Raw genomic sequence first — 19,225 nt, forward strand, 5'->3', positions numbered from 1 at the left:
CAGACCAGATGATGAACACCTCAAAATATCATTAACCTGTTTTGAATTCAGTCTTTTTACTAGCAGTACTTTGAATTTAGATTTCCAAAATTACCAGACCTGATTCTACCTTCTACAAAAAAATATTCAACTAGTTAAAACATTTTAATTTTCGTTCATCCAAATTTAGGTGGACCATGGCATAAGGTCTTGAAACAAATTAGAGAAAGGTTTTTAAATTCATAAAAACATCAACCCTCCATGGTTTATCAATGAGAGGTATACGCCAGAAAAGAATGGTAGACACCGCCATTGTTATTTTCTATATAGTCTACTCGGCTGCTTGGGTAACGTGCTTACTTTGTGTCCTACTTCTATGTCTTTCATCACGATGTTACTCCCTGCGCTCCATCAGTTTTTGTCGGGTCACGTGACAAGAGATTGGCAGCTCCAGTGGCTTCGATCTGTTCACCGAAAGGGAGGTAGTGGGAGGAAGTGGGAGGGCCAGGAAGATGGCGGCGCGCAGGAGCGTAAGTGTCAGGTGCGGAGCTCAGTGAGTGGCCAGGAGATTGTGCGCACGGGTGACATGGAGAGCGAAGAGGAGCAGCATACCACGACCCTGCTGTGCATGGGATTCGCTGACCCTGGTGCTATCCGAAAAGCATTGCGTTTGGCAAAAAATGATATCAATGAAGCGGTGGCGCTGCTCACAAACGAGCGTCCGGGCTTGGACTACGGCGGGTATGAGCCCATGGATAGCGGCGGCCCTCGCGGGGACAGTGGCGAGGGCAGCCGCGGCGGGCGAGGAGGCTTCGACCCTCCACCAGCCTATCATGAAGTAGTGGACAGTGAGGTAAGGAATGTAAGGAAGCTTTCTATTTTGCAATGAAATCAGGAGGGGAAGCAACTGACAGCATGTTTAGAGAGACCACACCCGACATGGGCAGGGTACGCCATCTGAGCATCATGGTGTGTGTATCCACACCCAGTAACTACGCATGGTGATGTCCCCCATCTCAGGAAAAAAAACACAGCAGGATCCTCCAGCCTATATGCTACGAGCAATCAAGGTCTTGTAGCATATAGGATGCGCCTTGTGAATATCGTGGGAGATTAAGTGTAGTGAGCGAGAGGTTGGTCTGCTCGCTCGACAGTTCCCATCCATAGGGGGGGGGGGGGGGCAATCAATGAACGTGAACAGTAAGGGACTCTATTAGTAACTATCTACATTTGCACGAAATTAGAGACAGGCAACTTGATCAAGAGTATCCTATGATGCACTGAACGGAAGCTACCCAGGTGGCATACACCCACAGGTTGGCGCACTCGGCAAGCAGTAGCTTACTTCCTACTGCCAAGTATACGCTTAGTAACACTACAGCACCAACACCCTGAGATTCCCACTATGGGGAGAAGGCTGTAAACACGCATTAAATGCGTACCGTATTTCCCAAACGCTGTTGGTAGACAATGATGAATAGCCTATCTGGCAAGCAGTGTCCAGCTCAGATGGAGTCGACCAGGGTTTCAATTATAAGGCGGGCTCTTGAGGACTACTGTAGAATTAAAATATACAATAAAAGACGGCATTCTTGTTTAGATGGGTTTACCACACCAAACGGAAAAAATGTATTTGTCTACAATTTTTTAAAATACATTATTAGTTTGTCTTGTCTAGTTTGAGAAGTGTGGCTCAATGGTTCGAGCGGCAGACCCTGATGCAGAAGTCTGGCCTGGGACCGGGGTTCAATTCCCGCCTCGGTGGGTCTCGGGCTCAATTTCCTCGGACCTGATAATTCTCACCTCGGTGCCTATTCTAATCATAAGTCAAACTATGGGCAATAGCTTGCGTAATCTCCACAACGGCCCCAACAACGCTAGGATGCCTGGCTTCACCTTGGGGGTGCCGAGGAGTGGGCACCTCACAGGGAAAGGCAAGGAAGGGTTCCTCAGCGGTATTCGTACAAGCGCCGAGATGCCTCCGTGTAGTCGTGCGCTATACAAGTGCGTAATTATCATTATCATTCCACTCTTTAGACTACATATACCATTACAACAACTTCTGTATGTTAACAGCCATCTGCAAACAGTATCTTGGGTACTATCTGCGTGTTGTGTGCAAGATTTCTTGATCAATAAACGCAAATACTAATGCAGCACACTGGCAAGGCGGCAGCATCACTTATGGAATGCCTCATTGCTCAGCAGTTATACAGTATGTATGTTGAACCAGATCAGATTTCTAAATCTAATCATGCATTGCGAAATGTATATTGACAATAGCAACCTAGTGGCAATGTGTAGAATACGTAGAAACACACTCATGTTGGTAACAATCAGAAATCGAACAATCAGAAATCGGACAATCATGTGAGGGTAAAATGTCTTACTTCTGTTTAGAATTACCCAGTTTCGATATAGTTTACCCTAGTGGTGGTCAGCGAATAGCGATACATAGATGCTCTCGTTAAATTCGAATTTTTCTTCACTCCAATATGCCACTGTTTATAGATAAACTTGGGTCGGTTAGTTACTACTGGAAGTTCTCGATGTGCAGGGAACTCTGAGATTTGTTACTCTTGTTACATCATGCCCAATTTCAGTTTGACTTCTGATCCAGTTTTTATTTTCCCTTGTGCTGCGTCCGCTTAATCTGCCCTTTTGTAAATGATGAGAAATATCAGTGACGCCCACACTGAGTCTCAGGCAAAACAACTTTTGGAATCGTGTTAATTGGTTCATTTTCAAAAACCTGGAAATGAGATGGTTAATAAAAAGCTGCAGTTCAGATGAAACTTTTCAAGATTTCTTTGACATGACTCTCTTCAGTAATCATGTGCCCTTTGTGTAAACAGTTGTAGGGTACAGGAAATGAAGAACTTCTTGAGTATATAAAAAAAAACCTGGGCATTAAAAGAAAACAAAATGTGGGAGTCGGGATGAATCATAGTTGGATTCAAAGCTTGTACAAATCTTTATCCAACAGCATGTTGGTGAGTTTTTTTGTATTAATTAGAATAATGTTTCTGAAGCTGTGTTTACGTTATCCTAACTACGACAACAATTAACATTACTGGGCCTTAGCCTACTTGCACTGACATCCATTTTAAAGCTGCTGAAGAAAGTGTTGCTTTTAGTTCTCATGAATGAGCTTTCACATTTGTTTCAAGCTGCTGTTTTTTTTTCTCCAGATAATTAACTAGATTTAATTTTCTTGATGCTGTAGAAGCCGCAAATACAATTTAGTAATTTGTTCGTAGAGAAGCAAGATGTGTTCAGGAGATGTGCCGTGCAAAAAACATTTTCAAGGCCTTTGCTGCCCAGGCCACAGCTGTAATTTACTCTTATCTAATGGCTTATTGTTTTGTGTTTTCTTCAGCGTTCAATGTAATTTCCCTTCTTTGTAGGGTAAAGGGTGTTCAATAATTTTTTTATTCTCATTACTTTATTTCGGTCAATGCCCATAAAAGTGCAATAAAATATGTACAAGCACAGAAATAAAACCATAAATACTGACAATTTAAAAAGTTATTAAACATTGAGTTGTCAAAGATGAGAAAGAAAAGCAAGGGGCCATTACTTTTTGTTAATAAAAACAGTTCTTCTCCGCCACATGTCATATAAAAATCGGGAGACAGCGAAGACAATGGGAGGGGCAGTATCGTATGTTAAGACTCTGCAAGCTTGTGCACATTGTCTAAGACCTAAGTTTTTACACAATGGGATAATCCAACATTTCCGAATTTCACTATATGCCGGGCAGAAAAAGAGAATATGTACAATGTCTTCCCTACAATTATTACAGGCAGGACAGTTGCCCTCCATCGACTTTGCCCATTTGGATGTCAATGCCCCAATCGGTATAGAGCCGTGCCTCAGTTGGGTGTATAGTTTTCTTGCAAGTAGGGGCTGCACAAAGTCCAGGAATACATCCGTCTTTGGTTCAATTTTCATTAGTAGAAACTCAGTAGACAGCCTACCCAAGGAAGTCGAGCAATACAGTTTTTTAAGATTGTGAGACCTTACAGCCGCCACTAACACAGACCTTTGCGTCCTCGCGCAGCTGTCCTCCGGTGTGTCCCACAGTTGGGGCAAACCAATTTGATAGAGGAGAGCCTTTACATGAACTAACCAGGGTATGTTCTTGTTCTTTAGCTGCCCCCAAATTGCAATGAGTTCTGCTCTAAAGGATACAAGCTCTGGCACAGACCAGAGCCTTCTCCAGTAGAGCAGAGGTCGTGCAGCTGCCAGTTCGTTAATGGGTTCCAGGCCCATATCCAACCGTAGTGGTATGAGAGGCGTGCTTTGGGGAAGGCCAACCAGATTGCGCATGAAGGCCTGTTCTACCTTCAGTAGATTATGTATGTTCGTGTGTCCCCAAAGTTCTGCAGCATACAAGGCTGCAGACCTCACCTGTGTTTTATAAATTTCGAGCACAGGGGCAACTGGTTTGAATATTGAGGCTCTATAGAATCTGCCTATGCCTCCCATAATCTCCGCCAGTCTCAGGGAAGATTTAGAGACTTGATGGTCCCATACAAACTGCTCGGTCAACGTGACCCCCAGGTAAATAAGTCTTGACTCGTTCTAAGGGAGTGCCATTCAGTGCGGGATTTGGACGGGTATGCCTCGGGGGATTGAAGATCATAAACTTGGTTTTCTCCAAGTTAACCTCCAATCCCCGCGAGGCACAAAAGGTCACAAACCCGTCCAGGACCCGCTGGATGCCCGTCCGCGACAGCAACAAAGTGTCGTCCGCGAACATCAGAGCGGGCACCCTGCCGGTAGCCAGGCGCGGAGCATTATTGTCCCTAACACCGTTGAGTTCATCTATCAAACCATTAACATATAGGCTGAAAAGAGTGGGGGCCAGTACGCAGCCCTGACGTACGCCCCGGGTTACAGGGAAACGAGCTGATAATTCCCCGTTCCTCCCACACCTCACCTGTGCATAAATCCCTGTGTGAAATCTAATTAGGGCATCCAATAACTAGGACGGGAGACCTAATTCCTCCAACACCGTCCAGAGCCTCTCCCTAGGAACCAGATCGAACGCGGCCCGCAGGTCCACAAAAACAAGGTAGAGGCTGCCACCCTCTACTCTTGCAGTTTTCCAGTATAGGACCTGGAGCCGGAAGATCTGGTCCATGGTCGAGACACCTGATCTAAATCCGGCTTGGAGGGTGGTCAATGTTTTGTTCTCCTCCATCCAGCCCAGTAATCTGTCTAGTAAAATTCGGCCCATCAGTTTCTGGGTGGTATCCAGTAGGCTGATTGGTCTGTAATTAGATGGGAGAAGCGGGCAGCCCTTCTTAAAAATTGGAACAATCTCGGCTCCTAGCCAGGTCTCTGGTAATGCAGAAACCTGTAGGACCGCATTAAACAAGACCGCCAGGTATGGAGCCCAGATTTTTGGTTGGGAACGGAAAAGGACCCCCGGGAGCTTGTCAAGACCTGGAGCTTTATTGGGGAGCAGTCTCTCAATTGCAGATTCAACTTCCTTAAGGGAAATGGAGTCTAGGTTATTAGTGGGAATCCTCTCGTGGGCATCCAGCAGCTCTATCTGGTATCCAAGGCCCAAGGCCCCCGGCAGTCTATGCTCGTGCGGGAGGTCTGGGGCCGTGGAAATCCCAGGGACTGGCATCGTATCCTGGCTTTGACGGGCAAGAGCCCCGGGCCCCAAGACCCCCGGCAGTCTATGCTCGTGCGGGAGGTCCTGGGCCAAAGAGGTCCAAAGGACCGTAGCCACTTTAGGCAACTTGTCCCGACCTTGGCACACATATGCCCCCAACTTAGGACTTGTGTAGAGTGCCTTAAAATGCGCCTCCCACACTGAGGGAGCGATATTCGAGACCCCAGCCTCTCTCTCACCTCCCGCCGTAGAAGTGGCGATGACCCAGAAGGTCTTAGCATCCTTTAAGAGGAGTGCTTGTCTCAGCTCATCCCATCTAGATTCCTCCCACTCGCTCTTGCTCCTGGTGAGTTCCTTCTTGTACAGCAGTCTAGATGCTCGAATTTCTAAGGTATCTTTAGATTTGATTGCTGCAAGAAGATCGCTCTTTGCTTTTTTACAGGCATGGTCATGCCAGGGATGTGTTTTAGCCCTAGGCAACTTGGTCCCGCTAACTGGATAGAATACATCCCCATGACTCACGACTAACTTTCTGTGGATCTCTATAACCTGTCCATGAGTGGTAGAACCCCCCATTTCACTTATGAGCGGGGTAAATTTCTGCAAGTCGGGTGGGAGAGTCCACACAAGAAGGCCATTTGACCCTTCTCCTGTTATTGGATATAATAAAAGGTGGCACTGCCATTTTAGGGCTAGAGTCAGGGTTAGTTAAACCAAATGCACCAGGCTTCAGTGTCAGGACCAAAGCGTTGTGGTCACTGTCGTGCCTTGGAACAACCCTGAAGTCTTTGAACTCGTCCCAATGTTTGGCTTCCAGCATGAGATAGTCAATGATGGAAGTACGGTTAATCCTATTATATGTAGGTAGGCCGGAACTATCGTTATTGGACCTTCCATTGCATGCCCTCAGAGACATTGCAAGGGTAAAGGATTTAATTTGTAATACTAACGAAGTCCAGGCCCTTACCGGGACAATCATTGGGGCCGGGATGTGCCAGAGCGAATCGACCTCGTCCTGGTCACACATCTCGGATCCACCCAGGGGCTCGAACTGGCAATTAAAATCGCCGCCAAGAATTATCGAAGTTGTAGGATCAAGTGTCTAAATAAAAAGGTCAAGCGCTTTAATAGTACTCGATTCCTTTCCATTCATGGTGGGCCTAGAATAGATGTTTATAATAGCCACTCGAGATTTATCAACAGGCATTAGTAGACACATTGGATATCTGGGGAATTTGTTTCCATGTGGGTAGCCTGTACACCTAAATGTGTACCTACCCATATGGATAGACCACCCGAGGGGCGGCCCTTGCCCCCAGAAACTGCAGGAATATCGTAAGTCGCAAAGCCAGGGCTAGCACTCTCCTCCAGGGACCAGGTTTCTTGCATCAAACAGATGTCATGTGTGGCCATGAAAGAGGACCACTCCGGTACAAGTAACTTACTCTTTATCCCGGCTACGTTCCATGAAAGGATTTTTATACATCCTTCCATTACCTTTTCTAGGCCTTGCGCATCCCCTTGTTTTTTTGAAAGTCCCTGATCCGGGCTCTGCTCTACACTAATCCCCACCCTCATAACATCAATAGGATAAGGGTCATCGCCAATAGTCGAGGGTAAGATCTTTTCCTTTGATGCAGAACCCGCCGCTAGGTTGCCGTTGTTAAGTTCTAATGGGGGGGTGCCATTCGGAGTAAGTCAATCAACCTCCTCCAGAACACTAAACCTGCTCCAGTGGGCTTGCAACGGATAAGTAGGAATAGGTGGAAAGGTACCCTCCCCAAATGTCTGCCAGTTGTGAATTCTATTAAGAGGAGAGTGGCGATTTCTATTGTGTTGGGGCCTCCTATGGTAGGCCAATTTACGACTAGGGGTAGGATAGAAGTAGGACCGGTGCAAAGGGAATATTTGGGAATCTCTATAGGGAGGGGCTTTGCAGATATGGTCCTCAGCGGAAGAGTCCCTAAAGTTAATTGTAACAACATCTCCTGCCACTGTTTTGGGGCCCCTTCCAATCCAGTCTCTTCTTCTCACCGCCAGTATTTCACCCGAGATATTGGGAGGTAAAGGTCTGTTTAAACTCAACCACTGAATACACTTATTATATAAGTCTATCTCATGTTCTCTTTTCCCCTCACTGAGGGCCGGGACACCCACTAAGGCAACCACATATGGTTGTGCTTCCGGGGACACATTTATTGGCTGCAATTGACAAGAGACTGCCTTAGGCAAAGCAGACCTCACTAGGGATGGTATACTAGTTGTTCCCAGATTTTTACCCTCCTTAGAATGTGGTCTAAATTTGCCAGTAGGGTTCAACTGCAGGCAGAGAGGTATGACCTAGTGTATTGGTGGTTGGTGTGGGGGGTGGTACTGGGTTTACAGGCTTGGGGGTAGTTGTTGCAATCCCTAGATTTTTGTTCAACACTACTGGGATATTAGGCTTAACTACTTCAGAACAAGGGGCCTTTGTGGACGTACCACCAGATGCAGAGGGTACCAGATTACCGTGGGGATTTGTTGACTTTGTTGTCCCTACCACCCTATTGTTTAAGATGGAGGTTATTCTATCCAGTTTCGACACCAGAGGTTTTATATGGGAAGCAATAGTTTGCTCCAGGCTTGCCTGAAGATCAGCCACCATATTGGTGACCCAGCATGGTATCCCTGGAGATGGATGCAGGGTATTATCAGACGGGGTCACCAAATTATGGTTGGCCTGCCTCTTTATACCCTTATTTTTTGTTCAATAATTATTCGTAATGTAAGTGTTTTCTGAAAGTATTTTTTTTACATAGCACTTTTTCTACAATGTTCATTGATTCATGTCATTTATCCTTGTTAGTTCAGCCCTATCTCACCATGCCCAATATGCGTTTCTATGCACTGTCTGAATCCTATGAAATGTGCCCGTTCTGGGATGTGTATCAGACTTTTCATTGCCTTTCAAACAAGCAGCCCTTACGTCAGACTGTTATCCGACTTTATACTCAGAATTTTCTTGCTTTTCTATCTGAACAGTCTACACTTAAGTCTGTCTGTGTATTCAGTCTGCGATATTTCGACACTTTCCTCTGAGGCAGAGTAAAAGTTGGTCCTTTTACCGATTTTCATATTTAAAATCTCCTTTGACTTGTGAACCGAGTAGATTTATGCTGCATTATTGATGCTGAATTGAATCTGACTTCCTAACTTTTTCAATTCTATAGTGATTCTTTATTTTAAATAATCCTTTATGGTTTTGATTTAAATGTTGTCTTGCAAAGAATGCTATTCTTATTCTAGGGCCTCCCATTCTGTGGTACACTCCCAACCTCGATTCTGCGCATCAACTCTTTGAACTCTGTTGATAAAGCATTGGCTAAATTTTGACGGAGAAATGCACTCAATGATAGGATAGAACTAGAATAAAAATAAGACTTTTGTTTTGAAATTTAATTGAGAGGTTGCACCTAAAAAATTGTCAGAATTGATTAAATCTGTTGGATTAATGCTGATACCACCAACAGGTGGTTGAAAGTTGAATTACATGGTATCGGAATTTGCATTATGTGAGTATCGAAAGGGCTTTTTTTTGTAGTGAGTTGTCTTCAGTGTGAATCATGAGTGCATTGTCCTAAGACTTGTGGTTTGTAGTTGAGTGATTTGTTTTACATATGCCACATAGTGTTATGTCAATAACGTTTTGTTTTGTGCGTTCATTGATAACTGTACTGCTTTATAATTTGATGTGAGAAATGCTAAAGCTGTTTTAAATCGTGTATAAGGATGCTTGCTGAAAATACTTGTGGCGTCGGGTCAGAACATAGGTTAAAGTCCTATGAAACCCTTAATAGTCTAGCTGTGCTTGAGAATTGTTTTAGAAAAATGTGAAATACAACCCACTGTAGTTATCGACTTGTCGAAGTCTACTAACCTAAATGTATCTTTTTGTACAACTTGTTCATTTTTTATTTTATTTTTGTACTTTAATGTGCTTTACCAAAGATGGTGTCTTTGCAGTTTATCCTAGTTGGACACGAGTCATGCCAACATTATCACACTGAATGGCAACCTTGTTCATTCCTGGGCGTCACGGTGCAGTCGTGTGTTTAAAAAAAAAATATATATAATTGGTTTATTATGATTTTGTACAATTTCGTTAGTTAAGCGGATGTGGGCAGAAAGATAAGTCTGTTAATGAGCATTGGCTGTGTATCACCATGGGATGTTTAATTTCTGCGAAAGAAAAAACAATGCACCTGACTAGATGTTAAGCAATTGACATTTTTTTTAACTTGTTTTGATGGTGAGGCACTTGCACAGCTCTCTGTCTTAAGACACTTTTCTGCTGAAAAAAATAGCTTGAAGATTAATTTTAAGAGGCTCAGATCTTAATGTGTTTGCTGCAGTTGTCAAAATACTTTCGTTACTTCTCAAGGAAGGGCAATTGCTGCCTGTTTGTTTTAAAAATATCATATTGAAACCAACTGGAAAAAGCTACCTTTTGTATCTGTTTACCACATTATTGTAGCGCAGATGATCCCAGTTGTATCCAAAACCTAATAATTGTTTGCTACTGGTAGAAAGTAAATTTCTTCCAGTACAGTATTTGGTGAGAATTTTACCCTTACCATTCTGTTTTACAGATTATTTGACTTGTTGTGGGTCTGCATCACACAGGGGCAGCGGTTTCTACATTGATAGGCTGTATGGTTTTTGCTCATATACGTTCTATGGCTTTTATTTGTGTTTTCCTGATCTTGCTCTTTAAATATCAAAGGACATTTTTGTGTCCAAGTGGGGCTGGTGTACTGTCTGTCAGATTTTTAAACATTAGGTTTCGTTTTGGCCAAGGATACAAACTGTGTGACAAATTTGCGCTCCACAATGAATTCGAATATTATTTTTTTTTACTTTGTATGATTTCTATGTAAAAGTGTCAATAAAACTGCCAACATGCCCCCAGTAATTTCAGGAAGTATTGTAAATGCATTTATATAGCGCTTACCACCCCTGACGAGGCGTCGAAGCGCTGTTTCAGCGAGTAGCACGCTACTCCGTGGCCCATAGAGGATTAGTGTTGAATTAGTATAGTGAAACATGCAAGTACATTTTAAGTGGTGGATAGGTTAGTCAGTTATTTGGATTTGGAATGATAGCAGAAGGATAGAGGAGGACAAAGGTTTGTATTTATATAGCGCTTGTTGACGCACGCTTTTCAGGAAGCCTAGAAAGGATTAGTTGTGAATTAATATGGTGAAATATGAAGTAATTTCAGTGGTGGATATGTTATTCAGTTATTTGGGTAGTATATTAGTATAGTTTAATATGGAATCTGAGAAGTGAACATGTTAGTCTATTAATTTCGATTGAAAAGGATAGTGGAGGGATAAAAGAGTGAAAGATTTTTTAAATTTTTTAGGTCTTAGCAATAGGAGGAGGCTTTAGGATGAGAAAAAAGGAGTTTTGGAGGGGAGGACTCAGAGGAAAGAGTTTAGAAATGTTGGTTTTAGGGGATCAGCATAGTAAAAGAGGTGTCAGATGATGGAAGGAGGGGTAGAGTAGGAGAGAGTCTAGATAGGTTTATTTTGGCAATCATATTAGTGGTATGGAGTTTGAGATAAATGAGAGAGTGGATGTAGAGGATATATTGATAGATGTATAGGATGAGAGATAGGGTAGTGCATTGGAAGGAGTAGTAGAAGAAGTTTGAGATGAGTCAGAAGGTTGGGCTAGAAGATATATTGAGTGAAGTATAGGCTGAGTAAAAGGGTAGTGCATTGGAAATGCTAAATTAGAAGAAAGTGATAAATATATAGATCCATAATTACATAGAAAATATATAGATACATAAAGGAGGTAAGTATATGTATATTAGAGATATTGCTACACCTTTTAAGCCAGCTTCCACCTTCACGCCAGGTACCTATTGCATGAGTCAACGTATCCTGGCTTTTGAACAAATCGTCATGCAGGAGTTGATGGAATCACTTGACGAAAGACAATACATCAGGTACAATGTCACCAAAGAGGAAAAACAAGCATGAAAAGACTTGAGTGAGAACAACTCCATCATCATACAGGCTGCCAACAAGGGTGGTGCAATGGTGGTACAAAATACAACAGACTTTATTGAAGAAATTGAGCAGCAACTACAAATACAGGAAAGCTATCGCACAACACCAAGAGACCCCACAATGGACATCAGAGCCCTCATTGAAACATTGGCAGGAGCTGGAGTATGTGAAGGTTTCTTGAGTTCACCAGAGAAAGAGTTCCTGATCAACAAGGATCTCAGAATACCCACCATATATACCTTACCAAAGGTGCACAAAAGGCTTGTAAAACCGCTTGGGAGACCCATCATATCGGGGTGCGGTTCAGTACTCGAACCTGCCAATCAATTCATCGATCACTTCTTATAGCCCTTGGTCCAAGAAACAAAGTCATATGTGCGAGATTCTATGAATTTTATACAATTGCTAGACGACCAAACGTTCAATACCAACACTCAGTTCCTCGTCACATTGGACGCATCATCACTTTACACATCAATTCCCCAAACCCAGGCGATAGATGAAGTAGGCACCACATTTGACAAGCGTCCGGCACCTCACTGGATACCTACACATTTTTTGGTCCAACTCCTAGAAATCATCATGACAAATAACTATTTTATATTCAAGAAACAATTCTTTAGGTCTCGGCTAAGCGCGCGGAAGCGCGTTCTCGCCGAGAACCTATTGCTGCCGTGTCTGCTTCCCAGGAGACAATCCTGGCCATGCGCATGGCGATTTGAAACTGCCACGCACACGCGAACGCGATCTGTGGCCAGGCGCTGTCTCCTGGGAAGCTCGAAACACCACACACGCATGCGCGCATACACAGACACACACACAAGCGCCCATGCACGCACATACATACAGAGACACACCCCCCCACACATACACACACACAAGTGCACCTAGGCCCCCCTCCCCCTCCGCCGTCACCGTTGCACACATACATACACACACGAGCATACACACATACACACACACACACACACACACACGAGTGCACCAAGCCCCCCCAGCCCTTTTGAACTTACCTGGCCAATCTCGGGGGACTCTGCTCTCAGCACGCGGCGCGCAACCTCCTGCTGGCGCGGCCCCGGGGCTCTCCACCGCTCACAGGAGCCCCGGGCCGCGAGACGCATTGACTCCGCCTGCCTCCTCTTCCTGTCCGGACGCGGCCCCGCCCCCGTCACAGGCGACCTTGCCTGACTTCCGGTGCGGCCGCGGCGGGATTCCGGGGGCATTTTCTGCACAAACCTTGTTAATACCACTGTGGGCATACTGATATCGGATCCTGCCAAGGGTACCCGTCATGTTATTACCCATCAGCAAACAATGTTTAAATTCTGGAAACTTTTAAAATAAAAGACAAGAAGTTATGGTCAGGTGTGACGCGGTAGGAGCTCTGAGACGCCACGAGCTCGGCGCCCTCCCCTCCGTCTTCGGTACAGGGTCATGGCGGCCCAGTGTACATCCAATTACCAGTTGTTTACCCAGGCTACTCCGTGGGTGTCTGAATGAGTCAGCCAGAGATAATTTGCTAAGAAATCACACCAAAAGCATAAATTGGGTTGTTTTTTGACATTTCCAGCAGAATTACAATCTTCAAACTAGCGGGCTCAGCCCCTCCGCCGAACGCACACTGCGCCGCGCCAGATGCAAACAGATGTCTGTCCCGCCGGCTTGGACGCAGATACCGAGCCAGTGTGGCGGGCTGTCAGCTGCGACGCTCAACACCCTCTTACGGAAGCCGCCTGGTCCTCGTGCGCACCTGCAGCCGGAGTCTAATTCCATTCCTCAACGAGAACTCGCTTCGTTTTAAGCCATTGTGGTTTCATGTTTCCAGGCGCGCCTCGCGCCATCTGCCCACGCTACTCCGACCGTGCCCAATCCCGGCCCCTTGCCGCTTCCTGTTCTATTTTACTTCCCTGCCTTAAGATTTATGTGGTATTTTTGGTCTCGCACACGAAAACACCCAGTTCAGCAACTTTGCGGATTAGGATTAGAATGAAGTCACAAAGGCCACAACAGTCCCTGAAAAATCGAAGCGCCAGACAGGACCGAGATTTAAAGTGGCGCTGACGTGGTGATGCACTATAATGCGTGAGGGGCAGTTTTATGTCTTAAAAGTAAATTGAATCATGACACGAGGACTCCCCAGCCCACGCTCTTCCCATTTCTTTTCAATCAATTTGGCCCATTATCTGATCTTGAGGCCAATGATTGACTCAACTCTCGGTCTTGCATAATTGACCACATAGTAAATCCTGGGTCTCTGCCAGCTAGGCCGTGTAACAAGCCTTCGCAATTTGTAATTGTAGAGGAAGAGCGAATGGGGGCTCCAATAACAGCAAGTACTACCATATTACCTTTAAGGGATGTAGAAGTCTCCCGGAAGACAGGGAAAATTCGGAGCACCCCTGGGTGTACCACAAATGGGTGGGATGCTGAGAATAGTCCGGATGCTTTAGTAGCCCTGGACCTGGTGGTACCCCTCGTGGCCCATGCCCCAGAACTACTCACCATTGTCTCCTGGAATGTTGCGGGGGTTAAAAGTCGTATTCATTCAGATGACTGGCTGGAGTTTATAGATAGATATGACTTTATCCTACTCCAGGAAACCTGGGCAACTGAACCAACATTTAGACAGGGATATATCAACTTTTTTAAACCTGCAATTAGAGGTCCGAAAGGGAGAGCTTCTGGGGGTTTACTGATCTGGGTGAAACAATCCCTGGGATTTCACTCCACAGAAATAACAGTACACAACCCTGACCTCCTTATCATTAAGTTGAGTAAGACTGGTTGTCGGGATATGATCTTGATTAACGTATATGCCCGAGGCTTGCCAGGAGGCCGCTCCCCTCTCCTGTTGGAAACATTGGATCCCATTCTAGACGATTTTGATAGTGATCTTGTAACCCTCCTAGCTGGAGACCTAAACTGCACCTTCGAGCCATTGCTTGACTCAGGGGACAGTTGGGGCTACGCGGAGGATGCAGTATGGGGTATTCCTGAACTGTTGCCCTGTAAACCAGTAACTGCCACTGAGGCAGCAGTAAATTGGACGGCTCTTTGCCTCAATAGGGGCTTTCGGGCTGTCAATGGCCGCGCCAAATCAGACCAGGAAGCAAATTTTACATTCGATAACGGGTTAAGAAAAAGCCGTATCGATTATATCCTATTAAAATTAGGAGACTGGCCCCTGATGATGGACATGGTAGTTCTCCCCCGCCCAGAAAGTGACCACAACCCCTTGTCCTTAAAACTAAATTTACCAGGTTTAGTGAGATCTGAGAACCCTGGCACTTCACAGACTGGGGATGCCTTCCTAACCAATGATAGGAAGAGACTAAAATGGTCCGAAATTGTGGAGGATATTACTTTAAGGGATAAGGTAAACATAAAAATCAGCAACACATATAGTGAGATGCTGGCATATGATCTTCAGGGGGACAATCCCGAAATGGCTAACAATATTATAAACCTCCACAATCGTTGTTTTGCTGACCTCAAATCTCTGCTTTCAAAACCACGGCCCCAGGCAAACCCCAAAATACCGATCTGTCCCAAGAAATGGTATAACAATAAATGTAGGGAAGCCCACACCAAACTTATCAGGGCAGTTAAGTCCAGAGTTATGATCTCAGTGAAAGAAGCTAGAGTAAATTATAGGAAAACGCAGTGGGAAGCTAAGCGGGTGTGGGAGGATAAGCATTGGTCTGATTTATTGGAGGTTACCACTTCAAATAACCCCATTAAGTTTTGGGAAATAGTTAAGTGGGGGAAAGATCCGGATGCACGCATCCCTGTGAACCATGTGTCCCCTGTGGAATGGGTAACATTTTATTCGACCCAGTTTTGTGCCGAGAACCCCAACCCCCCCAGCATCACGGCGACGATATCCCAGCCACCCTTGCAAACTAGGATTATTACCTTTTCGGAAAAAGAGGTCGAGCTGGCTATAGGTCTTACAATGCGAGGGAAAGCACCGGGCATGGATCTTATACCAGCCGACCTGTTTAAAACCAACCCCGCCCTATGGATACCCTACCTTACTAAAGTGGCTAATTCAATAGCCGCTGGTGCAAGTATACCAAAATCCTGGAAGGGGGCTGAGATATTACCCATCTACAAAAAGGGCAGTAGGTCAATTCCTGGCAACTATCGCCCGATTAGCCTCATTGATACAACCCAGAAACTCATTGCACGTATGATCTTAGGTAGGGTCCAAGGATGGATCGAACTAGAGGACATACTATCTCCAATGCAGGCGGGCTTCAGATCGGGAACGAGTACCATTGACCAGGTGTTCAGATTTTGTCTGATCTACTGGAAGGTGGTCCAGCTTGGCGGTGGCACAATCTACGCAGCGTTTCTCGATCTGAAGTCCGCGTTCGATCTAGTCCCGAGGGATAAACTGTGGGGAGTCTTGAGGAGTTTGGGAATGCCCGAGGAGTTATTAGTTTTAATAATTAAATTGCATGAAGACAATTTTGCGAGGGTGAGATGGGGTGGCCAGGGGCAAGTGACGGAACACTTCCCAGTAACCCGAGGCGTCCGCCAGGGGTGTGTTCTGGCACCAACCCTTTTTTTATTGTTTATTGACCAAGTGGTCAAATTTTTTAAGGATACCCCAACGGACGCCCCGATGCTAGCACGACAGCGATTCCCGATGCTCATCTTCGCTGATGACACCCTTCTCCTTTCCCGGACACGCTCTGGCTTACAGCGGGCGTTGGACCGGTTTGGGGAGTTTTGTGTCATCAGCGACCTCAAGGTGAACGTCGGGAAAACCAAGCTTATGGTACTAACAAAGAATCGCCCTGTCCGGTGCACAGTTAATATGGGTGGTGTTAAACTGGATCAAGTGGAGAATATGGTATATCTAGGGGTCACCCTAGACAGCCGTCTGGGATGGAAAGCACAAGTCGAAGCACAACACCTAAAGCTTGCCCGCCTTACCGGCTGTCTATTAAGTGAACAAAAAAGATCTATCACCAAGCGGGTTTGTCCGGTTCTCAAGATCTATGATGCCAAAATTAACCCAGCAATTTTATATGGTGCAGATTTGTGGGGTTATATGGATCTGATGGGTTTGTTTAAAATACAATGCAAATTCCTGCGTAACCTAGTGGGTTTGCCACAGTCGACCCCTTCCACCCCTCTCTGCTTGGACATGGGTTGCCCCCCGATTAACGAGATGGCTAGATTTAGATTGGTTGCTTTTTGGAGGCGCTTGTGGACAACCCCTGAACTTACCCTATTTGCTAATGAGGTAGCTGAAGTTAGGTCACTTGGGGGTTCAGGAAAAATTAAATGGTTTAAAATGGTAAAATCTATCCTGACGGATATGGGGCTAGAGCAACTTTGGATAACCCCCTCCACCAGCACTTTTCCATCTAAATTAGTTTTCAAGGAACTGTACTGGGCCACGATTCGCCAGACTAGAGTCAATGCCTCAAGCTCCACCAATCTCACGGGTAGGTTCCTGTCATTTAAGTTGGACTTGTCCCGTGAACTCTATTGGGATTCAATCTCCAAAACACTGGACAGGAAACTCTACCATCAGTTTCGGGTGGGTGCATTGCCGGTGAATGTATTCACTAAAGGTTGGAAAACGAGTACTATGGACCATTGTAGATGGTGCCCTGGCCACAAGGAAACAATAGGACATTTCTTGTTTGCTTGCCCTAGATATCTAGTACCTAGAGCCAAATGGTTAAAGCCATTGTTCCAGCGCATGCCCATAAGAAAATCCGAAGAGGCTATTCGTGTATTAACAACTAACACCTCTGAGTTCATTTCAGTGTGCCTGGCTAAATACCTGGGATGGGCTTGGACATTAAGGTCGAAACCATAGTATAACTACTGTACTGACCATGCAAATGCTCCTCCATGATGTACCGAGCTCTACCAAAACAGGCTGTTAATTTCTGCTCATGCTATCGAAAACTGTTGGAATCTAACTGTAAACTCTTCCGTTTTTTTATTCATGAGCTTAATCTTAGTAATTTTCTCCTCAGGTTTGTCTTTTTTTTGTTATTTAATACTAGTTTTATGAATTTAAAGTTATGTATTTTTAAATTAAGCAATGTTTGTCAATGTCTGTCTTTTATGATTTTTTATGAATCGAAATAAAGACTTTAAAACCTGAACCTGACACGATAAATTATTTACCTCATAGACGCATGGTATATAGAAAGCAATTATTTTTTTATCGTAACATGTTTTTGTAAAGCGCACGTTCACCCAGAAGGTATATTAAAGCTGAATAACAGATGCTTATTGTTACCTAATTCAATGGTACTCATTTTATCACCTCAGATGAATGAAAGGAGGAGTGGACCCTCTAGGATTCGAACCCATGAGGTCAAACACAGGCCTCAGCAGTGGAGGCATTGGTTCACTAAGCCATCAGACTTGGCTGTAGCATGTTTTTCTTTTTATAATTAAACATTTTCGTCAGGACTGAAAAGGCAAACCAAGCAGATTGATTTTTCCAGTGCTTGTTTTAAAAATCAGTACTTTTTTTTTTTTTATATGCTAAAGGAGGGTGGGCTTGCTGGCGCCTAGACTTAACTTTTTGACATGGCATAACAGGAAGTTCCACCTCCAAAAAATTTGTTTCATGCTGCATTTCGCCCTCATAAAAAGCACACGCTTGCTGATGTTAAACAGGGACACCATGCCGTATTGCTTGTAGAATGGTACGTTTTAACGTTAGGTAATGTAATGAATTAGCGCGATGTCTGCTGCTTATTTGTTTCACACTGCGGTATTATGACTGCTTTCAGGTCGTTTGTAGGGATTTAAACTCATGCGCGTGGCCGCTAGCTCGGATGGGCAGCCATACAACAAATACAGGCGTGGCCCGCTATTAGATTGCAAAGTACCTCAGGGCAGCTCGAAGCGCAGTAGAATCATGCATATACACAGTCCATGTCAAGATTAAATCACATGCTTCCATAAGTACCAGGCAATTCTTGGGATGTGACACGGGGTGGGGGGGCACTTAAATACGGTTCTCTGCCTAACCCAAATATGGACTATGTCTCTGAGTGCATCACCATCCTTTTAACAGTCTGTGTGCGTGGCTCTGTCTGTCTGTGTGCGTGGCTCTGTCTGTGTGTGTGTGCGTGGCTCTGTCTGTGTGTGTGTGCGTGGCTCTGTCTGTGTGTGTGTGCGTGGCTCTGTCTGTGTGTGTGTGCGTGGCTCTGTCTGTGTGTGTGCGTGGCTCTGTCTGTGTGTGTGCGTGGCTCTGTCTGTGTGTGTGCGCGGCTCTGTCTGTGTGTGTGTGCGCGGCTCTGTCTGTGTGTGTGTGCGCGGCTCTGTCTGTGTGTGTGTGTGTGCGCGGCTCTGTCTGTGTGTGTGTGTGCGCGGCTCTGTCTGTGTGTGTGTGTGCGCGGCTCTGTCTGTGTGTGTGTGCGCGGCTCTGTCTGTGTGTGTGTGTGTGCGCGGCTCTGTCTGTGTGTGTGTGCGCGGCTCTGTCTGTGTGTGTCTGTGTCTGCAAATACTCTCTACTACTCTCTAATGCTCACCTATTGCCATTGTCAATGACAATACCATTTATTTA

The 19,225-nt window shown here is 45.1% G+C and overlaps 1 protein-coding gene across 4 annotated transcripts in view; it reads left to right on the top strand.

Annotated features, from left to right (window-relative positions):
• Window positions 1-405: 405 nt before the first annotated feature.
• The window catches only part of USP24 (ubiquitin specific peptidase 24), a 2,099,319-nt gene continuing 2,080,499 nt past the window's right edge, over window positions 406-19,225 (top strand). For 2 of the 4 annotated variants that reach the window (XM_078670143.1, XM_078670156.1), the window contains exon 1: window positions 406-832. In XM_078670143.1, the coding sequence (XP_078526269.1) occupies window positions 566-832 (267 nt within the window). In that variant the 5' untranslated portion in view covers window positions 406-565. The remainder of the gene's footprint in view (window positions 833-19,225) is intronic. The other 2 variants (XM_078670149.1, XM_078670163.1) reach the window with 1 other exon arrangement.

Source organism: Lissotriton helveticus, chromosome 1_2, assembly GCF_964261635.1.
Source record: "Lissotriton helveticus chromosome 1_2, aLisHel1.1, whole genome shotgun sequence".
Classification (NCBI taxonomy): Eukaryota; Metazoa; Chordata; class Amphibia; order Caudata; family Salamandridae; genus Lissotriton; species Lissotriton helveticus.